The sequence below is a fragment of the Labeo rohita genome, chromosome 3 (genome assembly GCF_022985175.1).
Source record: "Labeo rohita strain BAU-BD-2019 chromosome 3, IGBB_LRoh.1.0, whole genome shotgun sequence".
Lineage (NCBI taxonomy): Eukaryota > Metazoa > Chordata > Actinopteri > Cypriniformes > Cyprinidae > Labeo > Labeo rohita.
The window spans coordinates 31,587,913-31,605,254 of record NC_066871.1 but is presented as its reverse complement, the minus strand read 5'-3'; the positions used below and the strand labels follow the sequence as shown (position 1 = coordinate 31,605,254).

At 34.8% G+C, this 17,342-nt stretch overlaps 1 protein-coding gene across 2 annotated transcripts; it reads left to right on the top strand.

Moving 5' to 3' along the window:
* Positions 1-1,122: 1,122 nt before the first annotated feature.
* e4f1 (E4F transcription factor 1) lies at positions 1,123-14,115 on the top strand. Of its 2 annotated transcripts, none has more exons than XM_051106715.1 (14): positions 1,123-1,270; positions 3,498-3,607; positions 4,017-4,107; positions 4,327-4,466; positions 4,569-4,689; positions 4,804-4,956; positions 5,425-5,513; positions 8,162-8,386; positions 8,470-8,584; positions 9,449-9,666; positions 9,753-9,951; positions 10,130-10,296; positions 12,625-12,687; positions 13,370-14,115. In XM_051106715.1, the coding sequence occupies exons 1-14, from the start codon at positions 1,177-1,179 to the stop codon at positions 13,718-13,720; spliced, it is 2,136 nt and encodes a 711-aa protein (XP_050962672.1). In that variant the 5' UTR covers positions 1,123-1,176; the 3' UTR covers positions 13,721-14,115. The 2 variants fall into 2 exon arrangements, with proteins under 2 accessions (XP_050962672.1, XP_050962671.1); XM_051106714.1 differs by having other exon boundaries at positions 5,425-5,534.
* Positions 14,116-17,342: the final 3,227 nt, after the last annotated feature.

Below are 17,342 nucleotides of genomic sequence, written 5' to 3'. Positions count from 1 at the left end.
ATGCAGTGTTGTTACCTGAATGATTCACAGCTCTGTGTGTGTTTTTTTAATAGTAATAGTTGTTTGTCGCTGTTCTTCAGAAAAATCCTTCAGGTCCTACAGGTTCTTTGGTTTTTCAGCATTTTTGTGTAGTTGAACCCTTTCCAGCAATGACTGTATGATTTTGAGATCCATCTTTTTACACTGAGGACAACTGAGGGACTCATATGCAACTATTACAGAAGCTTCAAACTCACTGACGCTCCAGAAGGAAACACAATGCATTAAGAGCCAGGGGTGTACATTTTGTATACAAAAAAATGTGCACATTTTTCTTATTTTGCCTAAATGTCGTATTTTTTTTCATTTAGCACTGCCCTTCAGAAGCTACAGAAGATACTTGCATGTTTCCCAGAAGACAAAATAAGTTAAATTTACCCTGATCTTCAAATTCCAAAAGTTTTCACCCCCCGGCTCTTAATGCGTTCTGAGGCATCAGTGAGTGTTTGAACCTTCTGTAATAGTTGCATATGAGTGCCTCAGTTGTCCTCAGTGTAAAAAGATGGATCTCAAAATCATACATTCATTGTTGGAAAGGGTTTAAATACCAAAGAATTTCTGAGACCTTAAGGATTTTCTAAAGATCCGCAGGCGGTTTAACTGTTCAGGACAAATAAGGGACTCATGAACAACTATCACAAAAAAACACAGCTGTGGATCATTCAGGTAACAGCAGGGTATTAAGAAAAAAGCATATGTAAACTTTTGAATGGGTCATTTTTATAAATTCAACTATTATTTTCTGTTGTGGATTATATGTAAACTTATTTATGTGAAATATCTTATTCAGGTCAGTACTAATTAAAAATAACATCCATTTTGTACGATCCCTCTTATTTTGGTTAAATTATCAACATTTTGCAGATTCTGCAATGTTTATGTAAACACTTGACTTCAGCTGTATGTTTTGGAACGTTTTAGTTCATCGATGCCCATCGCTGAACCGATTCTTCGAAACGAACCGTTCGAAAGAGCCGATTTGACTGGAGAAGACGAGCGCGCCTTTATTTTGAATCTATTATGACGTGCTCGTTCTCCCTCCCCTCGCCGCCCTTTTGTTGTTATGACTACGAGGTCGTAAATCCGCCATGTTTTCCCTGTTGAAGCGTTGCGACAGAGACGGAGGTCTGGAACGACATGACTGAAGAAAATAATAATACGGCAGCAACAGTTACCGACCAAACGGAGCATAGCAACATCATCACCATCCAAACCACACTCGGAGACGAAGGTACAAAAACAAAGCGATGGGACAAAGACGTGTAGTAAAAACGCGATTAAATATGTGGGCCTGACTTTGGCTCGTTCAGTCACGCTAGCAGAATCTCCATTAGCCGCAATGTTGTTTTTGACCAGCATGTTTAGGCTGCTGCTAATGCTGCTTAGCATCGATCTGTACTGGATGAACAACTGACAACACATACATGTTACTGCTGCAGCAGTCAAAGACTGGTTGATCTAAAAATTAAAAAAAACGCTCGACAGCAGGTTTTGGATGTTTATTTACCTATGGACACTTTTTTGAATTTTATTTTTTTATGTACTAAGAAAATCTTTTGCAACAATAAAGTTGTTTGCACCTCAAAATTATATATTTATACAATATAGCATACTGTGATGGAAATTACGTTTTAAAGATTTGTGAACTAAATACTAAATGATTTAGTAATACAAAAACAACAAAATTACTGAAAATATAAAAATAAAAACTATAATGATACATAACAATTAAGTTATATATTACTAATTGTACCGTATTATGTAATAGTACATACATATTAAGTTATATATTACTAATCGTGTTAAAACATAATATAATTTAATTTAATAAATATTAATAACATTTTATTTTACTATTAATAATAAATATTTGTAATTAAATATTACATATATTTATTAATATTTTATACGTTTATGTTTTATTTAAGAAAATATTGGATGCAAAATTGATGCCACAGTTGTGGAAAATGTGACTATTTTATTATTATTATTATTGTTATTATTATTATTATGTGTCCTAAGCATGTAATATTAATAAATAAAATATATAGTAATACAAAAATGCACAACAAAATTACTAAAACCTTAACTGAAATCATATTGGAAACCGAAAATAGAAAAATAAAAACTATAATAGTACATAAATATTTATAAATGATTATATATCATTTTATTTTACTATTAAATATTTAAAATGACACATTTTTATAATTGTTTTTATACATTTAGTTTTTATTTTATAAAAATATTGGAAGCTAGTTGATGTCACAATTGTGTGAAAATGTGACTATTTTAGACTTTTTTGTAAGCATATAATATTTTATTAATAAATAAAAGATACTCAAAAACTTGCAAACAACTAAATTACTACAACTTTTAACTGAAATCATAATAGAAACAGAAAATATAAAAATAAAACTAATCCAGAATATGAATAAAAACTATAGTAGTGCATAAATTATATATAGTAGTATATAAGTTATATATTACTAATTGTATTAAAACATTAAATTACATAATAACTTAATACATATTAATTATTAGCATTTTATTTTACTATTAAAATACTACATTTTTTTTTTTTATTTTACTTTTATACATTTTTTTTATTTAAAAAAATATTGAATGCAGAATTGATGCCACAATTGTGTGAAAATGTGACTATTTTAGATTTGTTTGTTTTTTGTATGTGCCCTAAGCATGTGATATTTTATTTAAAAATAAAATGTATAGTAACGCAAAAACACAAAACAAAATAACTAAAATGTTAACTGAAATCATAATAGAAACAAAAAATATAAAAATAAAAACTGTAATAGTACATAAGTATTAATTTATATATTATTAATTGTATTGAAACATTAAAATACATATTTTAAATGATGTAACTTAAGGTTTTATTTTACTATTAAAATTCTAAATATTTTTATTAATATTTCATACATTAATTTTTTATTAAAATATATATATATATGTTTCATGCAAAATTGATGCCACAATTATGGGAAAATGTTTATTATTTTAGTTTTTTTATATGTGTCCTAAGCATGTAATATTATTATTAAATAAAAGAAATAGTAATACAAAAATGCACAAATAAAATGAAATCATAATGGAAACAGAAATTACATAAGTACATAATATATATTACGAATTGTACTGTATTTAAATTATGTAATATTATAAATGACGTAACTTAACACATTAATAATTAACATTTTATTTTACTATTAAAGATTTAAAGTGAAACATTTTTATTAAATATTTTATACATTTATTTTTTATTAAAAAAATATTGGATGCACAATTGATGCCACAATTGTGTGAAAATGTGACTATTTTAGATTGATAAATATTTATGTTTTTTTAATTCTTCGTTTCACATGGCACAGGTATTTTTGCAAAATGCATGATCCGTCAAAGTAAAGTGAGATCAATATTTTTGTCTCTCCTCTCAGATGAGGATATTCATAAGTGCGGGAGATGTCTGGAGGAGTTCTCCGCTCTGGATGCTTTCATCCAACATAAACTCAGCAGGAGCTGCAAACGTCCTCAGCAAGACCATCAGGTTTGTGTGCTATTAATATCATTCCTGATTTCCTGGATAACTGACGGTACATATTTGTTATTCAACAAAAAATCTTGAAAAAAATGTATCACAGTTTGCAACTTTTTTGCATTATTGATAATGAAAAATGTTTCTTAAGCAGCAAATCATATTAGAATGATTTCTGAAGGATCATGTGACACTGAAGACAGAAAATTCAGCTTGCCTCACAGGAATAAATTACATTTTAAAATATACTCACATAGAAAACAGTTATTTTAAATTGTAATAATATTTCACAATATTTCAGTTTTTACTGTATTTTTAATCAAATAAATGCACCTCATAAAGATCTGCATCATAGACTCAAGAAGCGGTACAAAATGTAAGATGATGATACATCTGTGCTCATCTCTGTCTCCTCCCTCAGACAAATGTTGTCCCTAATGAAGGTGCTTCCATTGAGGTGAATTTAAGTGAAAATGAGGAATCATCTGATGAAGCGGGAACGTCGAATGCAGGTACAGCACTTTTTTTAGTAAAGTCAATAAAATATCAATGTTGAGACCAGATGTCCAATTTTAATTGGACCAAGACCAAACAAGGTCCAAACAAGACTCTGCTCTCTTTAGTTACATACACAGTATGAACTATACAATGGAATCATTTGGGTCCGAAGTGAACATGATTTACCAATCCATCTCTCTTTGAGTACTAAATGAAGTCGCTTTGCTCTTTAGACAAGGGAGATAAAGCGGCAACCGGAGGAAAAAAGAGAAGCCGCTCTGTGAGCGAGGATGACAGTTCTGCAAAAGTCGCTTGGAAGTTAAACGCAGAGGGACGATACATCTGCGACATATGTGAGAAGACCTTTAAAACGGTACAATATTAGATCATTTTTATGCATGAGTACTCATCTCATTTGGGAATATGCAAGCAAAACTTAGAATGGATAAAATTGATCCATTTATTTGTCCCGTAGACAAACATTCTGAGAACCCACATGTTCACACACACCGATCAGAAGGACTTTAAGTGTGAAATATGCGAGACTGCTTTTAGGACCAAGGGTTCGTTGATCCGACACAAACGTCGGCACACAGGTAAAACTAAGCTGTGCAAGGTGGCGTCTGTGTATCGGTAAGTTACTTAGTGTCTTGTGTACGTTTTTAAAGACACTGCTTTCTCAATGTCATGTTATCGTCTTCTTTTGACAGATGAGCGTCCGTACCGCTGCAATCAGTGTGGACTGGCGTTTAGAGAGTCTGGAGCGCTAACCAGACATCTGAAGTCTCTCACGCCTTGCACTGAGAAGATTCGCTACAGTCAGTGTAAAGAGATACTTGTCAGCAAGGATGGAGTTCGGAAAGGTAATTCACATCTCATGAAGCCTTTTCATAACGACTTTTTCAGAGATAGGAGGGTAGTGATGGATCTTTTCACAAAAAAGAGAAATAGTGACAGCTCTTTTCTTTCATATTGTGACGTACGTCTGAGTGTAACGGATTGTTGAAAAACAAAACATGGAGGTTCCATGCAAAATTTTTGATTGGATGTTGAGATGTGGGCGGATGAGCATGACTTTGCAAGGTGAAGTCTGGCATGTCACCAGAGAGAAATCTGTTGTTTTTATAGGAAAATCAGTTATGACATTTTGATTTAACATTACAAGGTCAATAAATAAGTTCTGTAACATGCATTTAGAAAATAGATGGTGAATTTTAATTTCATTAATTTTTAGTTGGTTTGTTCATGCCGTGATAGAGATTTATATTTCACAGGAAAACTGTTGTGCACGTGAGGTTTTCTGATTTGACTGTTGTTGGGTATCGTTCTAGAAGTTCAGCCTTCACCTCCTGAACCTGAGAAGGAGCAAATTCCTGTCGTGAGAGTTGTGGAAGCTGGTCAGGAGATCATCCAGATCGAGGTGGTAGGACAAGTGCAACAGGTCTGAGACTAACAATACTAGCATATTGATTAAAATTTTTTTGGTGCGGAAAAACATGTTGAATTTTGCAGATTTAAAAAAAAAACATGAACAGTTAAGGTCACTGCACACTGAAAGTCCGAAACTTTCGCATGTTAAAAAATAAATACGACCTCACATTATGTCAGTCATGTTTACACAAAAAACAAAATTTGGATCAGGTTTGATTTTCTGCGTTTTCACATCTGTAGCAAGCATTTTATTAGTTTTCGAATACGAAAAAATGATAAAAACGCATACAGAAATTTTGGACTCAGTGTGCAGTGACCTTTTCTGCATTTTGGTTGCTGCAATTTAAATGGATAGTTCACCCAAAAATGAAAATTCAGTAATTAATTACTCACCCTCATGTCGTTCTAAACCTGTAAGACCTTTATTAATCTTTGGAACACAAATTAAGATATTTTTCGTGAAATCCAAGAGCTTTCTGACCCTGCGTAGACAGTATGGCTGGACGATTAATTGAAAAGAAAACGAAACCAAAAGTCAGAACCTCTAACCGTCGTAATTTTCCCATGTCAGTTATTTCATTTTTTTAAATCCCGTTAATACTTTCTCCTTAAAAACATACCACCACACGTGTCGTAAGCGCTATACGGACACATATGACTGTTGCTCTTCTGTTTTTGCAGCGTTCTGCAAGTGAGTGGTGCTAAAAGAATTTAAAATTTTACACTCAGCGCCGCTCACCATTGTCAATTTTAAAACAGTGGACCAATCAGAAGACCACTGAGGCAGGGCAAGCTTTTGTTTACAGAAGCAGGTTGGCATTGGAACTTTTGTATTTGACGGCAATGTGGCGGAGTAGGCATTATGCACTGCGTTTTTTTATTTTTTATTTTTTAGCATTCCTGAGCGCTGTATCTTGCGTTTTAAAAGGCGGTCGCACACCAGGCGAGGAGCACAGCGCTGCCAGTGTGCTTCCACTAATTTCCACAGAAAATACAAATTTTAAAGACCTGGCGCGACTGTGTGGCCTTTAGACGCAATAACGTGTTCTGTGTGAATGGCCAGTAAGAACCCGGAGTAAATACTTTCGCATATAGAGTGACAGGACAAGATTAAGGACTTCTCTTAATCAGCAGTGTTTTATTTACATTCATTATTTAAAACCCTTGTTTACAGGAAATGCAAGCTATTTTCTACTTTTCACTTGACAATATTTAAAATGTATTTTGTTTGCAAGAGATGCTGGTTATTATCTACTTTTGACATGGCAATATTCATTTATTTTGTTTGCAAAAAATGAAAGCTGTTTTATATTTTTTAGGAAGTTAGCTTTACAGTAAAACTGAAATATGACTTTTTTCATAAGACATCTTCATTTCAAGCAAGCTTTTGTTTCAGTTGTTCAAAATATTCAACAAATGACCAAAAAAAGTTTGTTTTCTTCAGTTATTCTCAAATCACATCATTCAATAATCGTAATCAAGCTCAGCCCTAACAGACAGCAACGCAACTGACAAGGTCCAGAAAGGTACCAAGAACAGGTTCTGTCTATTTTAACGATGTCCTTACTACCTTTCTGGGTCTTGAACGTGTCAGTTGTGTTGCTGTCTATGCAGGGTCAGAAAGATTTCATCAAAAATATCCTAATTTGTGTTCTGAAGATGAACGAAGGTCTTATGGGTTTGGAGCAACATGAGGGTGAGTAATTAATGACAGTGCTTTCATTTTTGAGTAAACTATCTCTTTAACCTATTTTAACATTTAAAGTCTCAACAAAAGTTTAGATTTCTTTTTGATAAAGGTAAATTATAAATGTGTAAATATTTGTATAAAATGAAATAAAAAAAGTATATGTATATATTGTTTTTTCATTTTCTACAAATATTTAACATTAACTATTATTAAATAACTATATTAAAAGCATATTTACAAATTAGCATTTGGCTAGACAGATGCTGTAAAAAATGTTGTTCATTGTTAGGTAAAGGCATTTTCATCCAAAAATTTTTTTTGTCATTAATTACTCTCATGTCGTTTCAAACCCACATTCAAAGACATTCGTTCATCTTCAGAACACAAATTAAGATATTTTTGATGAAATCCCAGAGCTTTCTGACCCTGCATAGACAGCAACGCAACTGACACGTTCAAGGCCCAGAAAGGCAGTAAGGACGTTGTTAAAATAGTCCATGTGACATCAGTGGTTTACCTGTAATTTTACGAAGGTATGCGAATACTTTCTGTGTGCAAAGAAAACAAATGAAACAAGTTGTACGGGTTCGGAACAACATGAGGGTGAGTAATTCATGACAGAATTTTTATTTTTTGTGTGAACTATCCCTTTAAGGCTTCCCAAATCATTATTAGTGTTATACTGACAACATCTAATACATTAACAAATGTTAAACAACTAAACCTTATTACAAAGTGTTACATAATTAACATTATTAAAAAGGCTAAAAAGCTAAACTTAAACCTCTGGTTAAATAGTTTTAACCAGAAAAAATAATCCTTCTAAGAAGGAACTTGCATTTGTAAAAATGATAATGTTTGGAAAAGTACAGGGGCATTTGTTTATATATTCAGAAGTTGTGGCTCGTTTCGCACTAGCGTTAATGTAGTACCTCTGTCCGTAACAGGTCGTGTCTCAGCCTCAAACTGCAACTGTGGTTGAAGCCGACAACCTAATCTGCCAGGCCATCATAAATTCTGGCATTGCACTGGAGACCGAAGCCACAGAGGCGGCTGAACAGGCAGAGGCCCGGTCACCTAAAGCAGTCCTGCAGGCTCCTGAGACTGATGCCAGACTCACTGAGATCCAGGTGACAGAAGAATGTGTGGAGACCATGGCCGAGGAAACACAAGTGAGTTTCGTAGATTGTCACGGCTGTTTTATTTGAATAAAACAACACAAATGAGACTTAAAATTGTTTTTTATCCATCACAGGATTCATCTGTGAAGGAAGACGAACCTGTTGAGTCAAAATTATACAAATGTCCACACTGTGAACGCATGTTCAAGACATTGGCCTACCTGAGGGTCCATGTCAAAGGGCATGTTGGTAAGCCCCATTTAAAGCAGTTTATTGATTAAAGGAGTACAGATAATTTACTCATCGCCTTATCATCCAAAATGTAGTCTGTATTTCTTCAGTCATGAAGTAGTTTTTTGAGCAATACATTTCTTGATTTCTCTCCATATAGTGGACTTCTATGGTGCCCACGAGTTTGAACTTCCAAAATGCAGTTTAAATGCAGCTTGAAAGGGCTCTAAACAAACAAAAAAATTACAGTTTATAAACTTTTAACCTCAAATGCTCGTCTTGTCTAGCTCTGCGTGAACTCTGTGTATTCCGGGTCAATACAGTTAGGGTATTTCAAAAAACCAAATCTCATTTTCTCCTCAATTCAGAATCGTCCTACATCGCTGTTTTAACTTTTTTTGTATAGGGCATTTGATCTTCTTTGCACATTCACTTTGTAAACACTGGGTTGGTACTTCTGCAGCGATGTAGGATGATTTTAAAGTTGGAGGAGAAAATAAGATAGGAGTTTTTTGACATACCCTAACTGTCTTGAACTGGAGTTCACGCAGAGCTAGACAAGATGAGCATTTAAGGTTAAAAAGTATATAAATTGTCAATTTTTTTTTAGATAATAACAGATTGTTTCGCTACATAAGACCCTTCTTCCTCGGCTGGGATCGTTTAGAGCTCTTTGAAGCTGCATTTAAAATACATTTTGGACGTTCAAACTCACAGGCACCATAGAAGTCCACTATATGGAGAAAAATCCTGAAATGTTTTTCTCCAAAAACATAATTTCTTTACGACTGAAGAAAGAAAGACATGAACATCTTGGATGACAAGGGGGTGACAATCTATAATAGTTGAGTGTCTGAATGTTTTTTTTTTTTATTTCCACAGGTTACAAGCCATTCAAGTGCTTAACATGTCAGAAGGAGTTCCTGACGGGCTACGTGCTGAAAAAGCACATGGAGACGCACGTCAGCGAGCGGCGCTACAAATGCGGAGAGTGCGGCAAGCAGTTTAAAGCCATCGGACACGTGCGGGAACACATGAGAGCGCATTCAGACGAGAGGCCGTACCACTGCAGCTTCTGTGACAAGAGCTACAAAACCAAGGTGAGGTCATTATGCAAAAACAATATGCAAACACAATCCTTAGATTTTACATTGTTATCTTTAAACCATTGTCTGTCATGTTCCAGAATGCTCTGCAGGTCCACCACCGCACTCATGGCGACGAAAAGCCTTACGTGTGTCCGCACTGCTCCCGTGGCTTCCGGGAAAAGAGCGCTTTGGTGCGGCACATCCGACATCACACGGGAGAAAAGCCCTTCAAGTGCTCGAAATGTGGCCGGGGCTTTGCTGAGCATGGGACGCTGAACCGTCACCTGCGAGCCAAAGGTTTATAAAAATATATCACTAAAGCTATTAATAAATTATTAATTCAGATGATTAAAACACATCTATACGGAGGTGAATGGACAAAACAATTTGCGAACATAAGTATAATATGTTTTCTGGCATATCATGCAGTTACGGTTGTCACTCGTAATGACTGTATATTTGTGTGTGTGGTCAGGAGGCTGTTTTGCTGTGCAGCAGAAGGACTCTGAACATGCGGGGAACTCTGATGAGCAGGAAGTGACGGCTGAGAGCGTCTCCACCACCATCGTATCAGACGACCCTCATGCTGTGCTGGTGGAGTTCTCTTCAGTAGTGGCCGACACTCAGGAATACATCATAGGGGTAAACATCACATGTGCTACATATACTTATTAGTGCTGTCAGTCAATAAAAAAAAAATTAGCTAATTAATCGCACTAATTAATGGCAGTTAATCCCGCCTAACATTAAAGTTTTTAAATATACTTACATTTTGCAATAATTTCACACTTAGTTTTTAAATTAATGTGGAAACAACAAAAAGACAGTATATTTTTAATATTTGTTTAATGGCATCTTGTTTATGACTGAAGGCCAGGATCACTGATACCAATACTACTGATGTCTCTGGGAAATTGTTTTTTCTCCCTAATATTTAAAGGAGAAGTCCACTTCCAGAACAACAATTCACAAATAATTTATTCACCCCCTTGTCATCCAAGATGTTCATGTCTTTCTGTCTTCAGTCGTAAAGAAATTATGGTTTTTGAGGAAAACATCAGGATTTTTCTCCATATAATGGACTTCATTGGTGAAAATGTAGTTTAAATGCAGCTTCAAAGGGCTCTAAATGATCCCAGCCGAGGAAGAAAGTTCATATCTGTATTTTTTTTTCTAAAAATAAAAATGTGTATACTTTTTAAGTACAAAAGCTTGTGTAGCACAGGCTCTGGGATGCGCATCCACGATGCTATGAATTAGTAATGGGTCATTTTTGAACGATTCTTTCATTTTCAACAAATCTTTAATGTGACTCGGGAAGAACGAGTCGTCTCAGGGAGTTATTCATTCAGTCATGCATGCGCAACATCCTATTATGCTCTGTACCTGAATTAGTTCACCTGTTCCGAGTCTTTGGGTTTTTCGAGTCGTTCGTTTATCTTATGGGGCTGTCACATGATGAACGAACGACTCAAACCTGAAACTTGTCAGATAAGAGGTGAGGTGAGCTAATCATAGACTAAAGACCCAGGTAAACAATGAATTCATCTTTTCTGTTTCTTATAGCATTATAGTTTTGTCTTGTTTGTAGTGTGATCAACGTTTGTGTAAGCAGTAGATGTGTTAGGGAAGTAACACGTAACATTTTAATTATATTTTGCTAAAATGAACGAAATGACTCAAAAAAAGATTTGTTCATTTTGCTGAACGAGACTCAAGGGTTAAAGACGGTAAAATCATCCCATCACTACTACGAATCATGTCTAAGTTCATCGTCTGTGTACTGAGTATGGCGAAAAACTCCATCTTATTTTCTCCTACAACTTGAGAGGAGGACATCGTTGTACATTTTTGTTTGTAAACAGCGTTTACAAACTTACTTGCACTTTGTTAGTCTTTGCGCATTCACTTTGTAAACACTGCTACTTAAGCATTTGTGCCTAAAAAATATAAAAAATGTTATTTTCCGAAAAATGGTGGATCGTTTCGCTAGATAAGACCCTTCTTCCTCGGCTGGGATCATTTAGAGCCCTTTGAAACTGCATTTAAAAATCGGGGCACCAACGAAGTCCATTATATGAAGAAAAATCCTGAAATGTTTTCCTCAAAAACCATAATTTCTTTACGACTGAAGAAAGAAAGACATGAACATCTTGGATGACAAGGGGGTGAGTAAATTATTTGTGAATTGTTGTTCTGGAAGTGGACTTCTCCTTTAACCTTTTACTAGCTATACAACATTACAGTATAATTGAAAACTATCAACTGTAGTAATTATTAGACTTAAAAAAAACAACAACTTCTAATTTAAGTGAACTTAAAACATTCTTCACATTAACCCTTTATTATCACGTCACATTTAGCTGCCCTTCAGCAAGTGGGTAATATTTAGAAATTGAATGAAGTTATCAAACACTTAATTTTAATTTAAACATGGATGAATCCTTAAAGCTACAAAAGTTTTTTTTCTTTTGTTCTTTGATTAACAGACATCACAGCAGCCTGGGATATTAGCTTATTTTGGCTGCTATTACTTTAAGAGCTGCGGCTGCAGAACGTGATGCAGATCTGATACACATATTTTCTCATGTTTTCATGAAATAAGTCTTTTATACTTAACAAAAGTTCATTTATTTGCTCAAAAATACAGTAAAAATGGTAATTATTACAATTTAAAATAACTATTTTGTATTTCAATATATTTCAAAATGTAATCTATTCTTTGGATGTCAGCTGAATTTTCAGCATCATTACTCCAGTCTTCAGTGTCACATGATCCTTCAGAAATCATTCTAATATAATGCTCAATTTTGATACTCAAGAAACATTTACTACTATGTTGCGCTGATTAATATTTTATGTGGAAACCGTGATTTTGAATATTTTATCATTTTATTTTGTAACTTTTACTGTCACTTTTGATCAATTTAATGCATCCTTGTGAAATAAAAAAATATATTTTTTTTTCAGGCACCATCTGAGGAAGCAGCTCAAGGGGAGGAAGTGGCAATAATCCAAGACAATCAACAGCAGGTCAGTTTAAAATTTTTGTCAATGTCAGCTTTAAGGGTTAGTTCACCCAAAATTTTGTAAATAATTACTCACCCTCATGTCGTTCCAAACACCGTAAGACCTTCATTCATCTTCAGAACACAAATTAAGATATTTTTAATGAAATCCGAGAGTTTTCTGACCCTGCATAGACAGCAACACAACTACCACATTCAAGGCCCAGAAAGGTAGTATGAACATTGTTAAAATAGTGTCACATCAGTGGTTCAACCTAAATTTTATGAAGCTATGAGAATACTTTTTGTGTGGAAGAGAAGAAAATGTTGAATAAAGTTGTTATTTTTGTTTTCTCTGCACACAGAATGTGACAAATGTGATATTTTGTGTGTCTCGTAACATAACATTACAGTTGAACCACTGATGTCACGTGGACTATTTTAACCGTGCTTTTACTACCTTTCTGGGCCTTGAATGTGTCAGTTGTGTTGCTGTCTATGCAGGATTTTATCAAAAATATCTTAATTTGTGTTCTGAAGATGAACGAAGGTCTTACGGCTTTGGTACAACATGAGGGTGAGTAATTCATGACAGAATTTTTATTTTTTGGGTCAACTTACCCTGTAAAGCCAATATTAGCAAGATGAAACAGGACAGTTTGTCATCCAAATGGACTAACCATATTGCTGGATGTGTCTGACCTCAGATGGACAGTCACATCATGAAGGTGGTGCAGCAGATCGTCAGCCAATCACACGGAGGCCATCAGATCATCGTGCGTAATGTGGCCGCAGACGAGACCCCAGGCATCTCGGACTGTGGAGACACCATCACCATCGCCACACCAGAGAGTCTGACCGAACAGGTGGCAATGACACTCGCAAATGCCATAAGTGACGGCACCATCCTCACTACGACAACAGAGGGCGCCGTCGAGACACCCCACACCACAGTTACCATGGTGACAGCTGAGAATGTTGAGACAATGGAGCAAGAGGAGCAGTACGTCATTGCTTCACCTGATGAAATGGAAATCCAGACTGTGGTAGTGGTGTGAGATGCAGGTTTTGTTCATTTTATGTGTTTCGTCTGTTACATGAACAGTCATGGTGTAGCATTTTGCTTCTCTGGGAGGCCTTAATCAACATGTTTTGCACTGCAAGATGAATTCATAACTTTTGCTAATGGAAACTTTCAAAGGTTTGTGTTTTGGGTGTTAAACAGGTTGTTTTCAAGCAGCAGGTTATACTAGTGAACTAATGCCATTTTCAGCAGATGGCAAAACCATGTTTTTTTCTATATTAAATTTTCTCTGTTGCATGGCATATAATCATATACGACTATCATCTACTCATCATGAATATGTAACATAACATATTGCCACCAATAACAGGACCCACAAAACACCTGGCAGGGAACGAAAGTACAAAACATTAAATATATTTTTATGTACCTCTGTATTATTTCATTTATTGATCAGTTGTCATTTCTGCATATTTAGTAATGCATAATTTACTGCGTCATCCAAGGAATATTCTGGGCTCAAAAAGCATGGTAAGCATTATTGACCGCATCTGTGACGTAACATTTTGTCCCTCAGTTCGTAAAAAAAAAAAACAAAATCAAATGGAAATCTATGGAGCAAGGATTTCTATATGCTAAATATAAAAATGGAAAATTCTGTGTTCGGTGGGAAAGCGTCTTATAAATAACGGAAAATTCTGTGTTTGGTGGGGAAGTTTTGTCTCATAAATAATGGAAAGTTCCATGTTTGGCAGGGAAACATCTCATAAGCAACAGAAAATTCCTTGTTTGGTGGGGAAACATCTCAAATAATGGAAAATTCTGTGTTTGGTGGGGAAGAGTCTCAAATATGGGAAAATTCCGTCTTTGGCAGGGAAAGATCTTATAAATAACAGAAAATTCTGTTTGGCAGGAAGCGTCTCATAAATAACGGAAAGTTCCATGTTTGGCGGGAAACATCTCATAAATAACGGACAATTCTGTGTTTGGTGGGAAAACATCTTAAATAACGGAAAATTTTGTGTTTGGTGGGGAAACGTTGTCTCATAAATAATGGAAAGTTCCATGTTTGGTGGGGAAACATCTCATAACAGAAAATTCATTGTTTGGTGGGGAAACATCTCAAATAACGGAAAATTCTGTGTTTGGTGGGGAAGCGTCTCAAATATGGGAAAATTCTGTGTTTGGCAGGGAAAGATCTGAAATAACAGAAAATTCTGTGTTTGGCAGGAAGCATCTCATAAATAATGGAAAATTCTGTGTTTGGTGGGTAAGTGTTGTCTCATAAATAAAGGAAAGTTCCATGTTTGGCGAGGAAACATCCCATAAGCAACTGAAAATTCTGTGTTTGGTGGGGAAACATCTCAAATAATGAAAAGTTCCATGTTTGGTGGGGAAACATCTCATAAATAACAGAAAATTCAGTGTTTGGCAGAAAGTGTTGTCTCAAATAATGAAAAGTTCCATGTTTGGTGGGGAAACATCTCATAAATAACAGAAAATTCAGTGTTTGGCAGAAAGTGTTGTCTAATAAATAATGGAAAATTGTGTGTTTGGTGGGGAAGCGTTTCATAAAGAACAGAAAATTCCATGTTTGGCAAGGAAACGTCTCAAATGACAGAAAATTCTGTGTTTGGCAGGGAAGCGTCTCATAAATAACAGAAAATTCCATGTTAGGTGGGGAAACGTTTTCTCATAAATAATGGAATATTCTGTGTTTGGCGGGAAGCGTTGTCTTATAACGGAAAATTGCATGTTAGGTGGGGAAGCGTCTCATAAATAATGGAAAATTCAATGTTTGGTGGAGAAACATCTCATAAATAACAGAAAATTCTGTGTTTGGCAAAAAGCGTTGTCTCATAAATAACATAAAATTCTGTGTTTGGTGGGGAAGCGTCTCATAAATATTGGAAAATTGCATGTTTGGTGGTGAAGCGTTGTTTTATCAAGAATGGAAAGTTCCATGTTTGGCGGGGAAACCTCTTAAATAACGGAAAATTCTGTGTTTAACAGAAATAACAGAAAATTCCATGTTAGGTGAGAAAGAATTGTCTCATAAATAACGGAAAATTCTATGTTTGGTGGAGAAACATCTCATAAATAACATAAAATTCTATGTTTGGCGGAGAAACATCTCAAATAACATAAAATTCTGTGTTTGACGGGGAAACGTTGCCTTATAAATAACAGAAAATTCCATGTTAGGTGGGGAAGCATTGTCTCATAAATAACGGAAAATTTTGTGTTTGGCGGGAAAGTGTTGTCTCATAAATAACGGAAAATTGCATGTTGGGTGGGTAAGCGTCGTCTCATAAATAACAGAAAATTCTGTGTTTGGTGGGGAAGCGTCTCGTAAATGATGGAAAATTCCGTGTTTGGTGGGAAAACATTATTTCATAAAAAATGGAAAGTTACATATTTACATATTTGGCGGAGAAACTGTCCCAAATAACGGAAGATTCTGCGTTTGATGGGGAAAGAGTTAACGTATAACTCATATGTTAACTCCTCATAGTTGTATAATAGGTGCCTATATGTTATATACTTACAGTGACTATAAATATTTTATTTAACAGTTTTTATTTAGTATTTTAATGTTTATTGCCATTCTAACTGCATAACACTAATTTTATGTTTGTTTAAACAAGCTGAGGAACTATATAGACAGGATACTGTCCAGATATACTGAACATGGAGCATTCTGCTAAAGCTGAAGTGTGTGATATTTCAATGATTTTCAATGTTTCTTTTCCAGTGCAGATGCAGAGGAAACCGAGTAAAGACTGTGGCTTTGTGATTCTTACAAAACATTGCTTTATTTGTTTGACCAGCTGGACACAGCAGCATTGGCAATAACGTGATTTTGACGAGATCCTACAGAAATCATTCTAATCGTTCATTTTTTTTTCAGGATTCTTTGATAGAATAGAAAGTTCAAAAGGTTGAACTTACGATTGATGCTCTGTGTGTTCCAGTCTACAAGCTTGCATGGCTTACATCACATGAGGTTGATATATGTTTCTTATATGCAGTCTGTTTTTTTCAGTAAGCGATAGATCAAGGTGGAAGACGCTTCCTTCTGGCAGATCGGGGGCATGATGAAGCTCTGGTCACCTTCACTGTCTGTTCTCCCTCCCATCAGTTCATCACAGCGCATGCTGGAGTGCTTTGCCCCTTCAGGCCATCACATATGCCCATATTTAATGACATCTTTCCTTTACTTCCAGCCATAATTGAACTGACCTAACTTGCAAATGATCCACTGAAAAACAGTTGTGCTCTCTGATTTGACATGTTTCTTAAATAGGATTTATCAAGGGTCATCTTGTAGTATCAAATGCCTTTTAAGACACTATTTGATGTTTTGGCATTTTTAACTCTTCGTTAGAGCCAGCAAAGGCAATATAACCCCATTGTGTCCCCAAAAGAAATACAAATAAGATAGTTTACATTAATAATTAGGACCTTTATTTATTTATTTATTTATTTACATTTTCTTGTTTTTTTAAAAAAAAAGAGTTTTACTTTTAATTTTTAGTTTTGTTATTTGTTTTATATAATTATTTTAATTTTGTATTTAAAATTAAAATGTTTTTTAGATTTAGCTTAGTTTTGTTTAAATTTAAATTGACACTTTTTTAGTTTATTTTGTAATT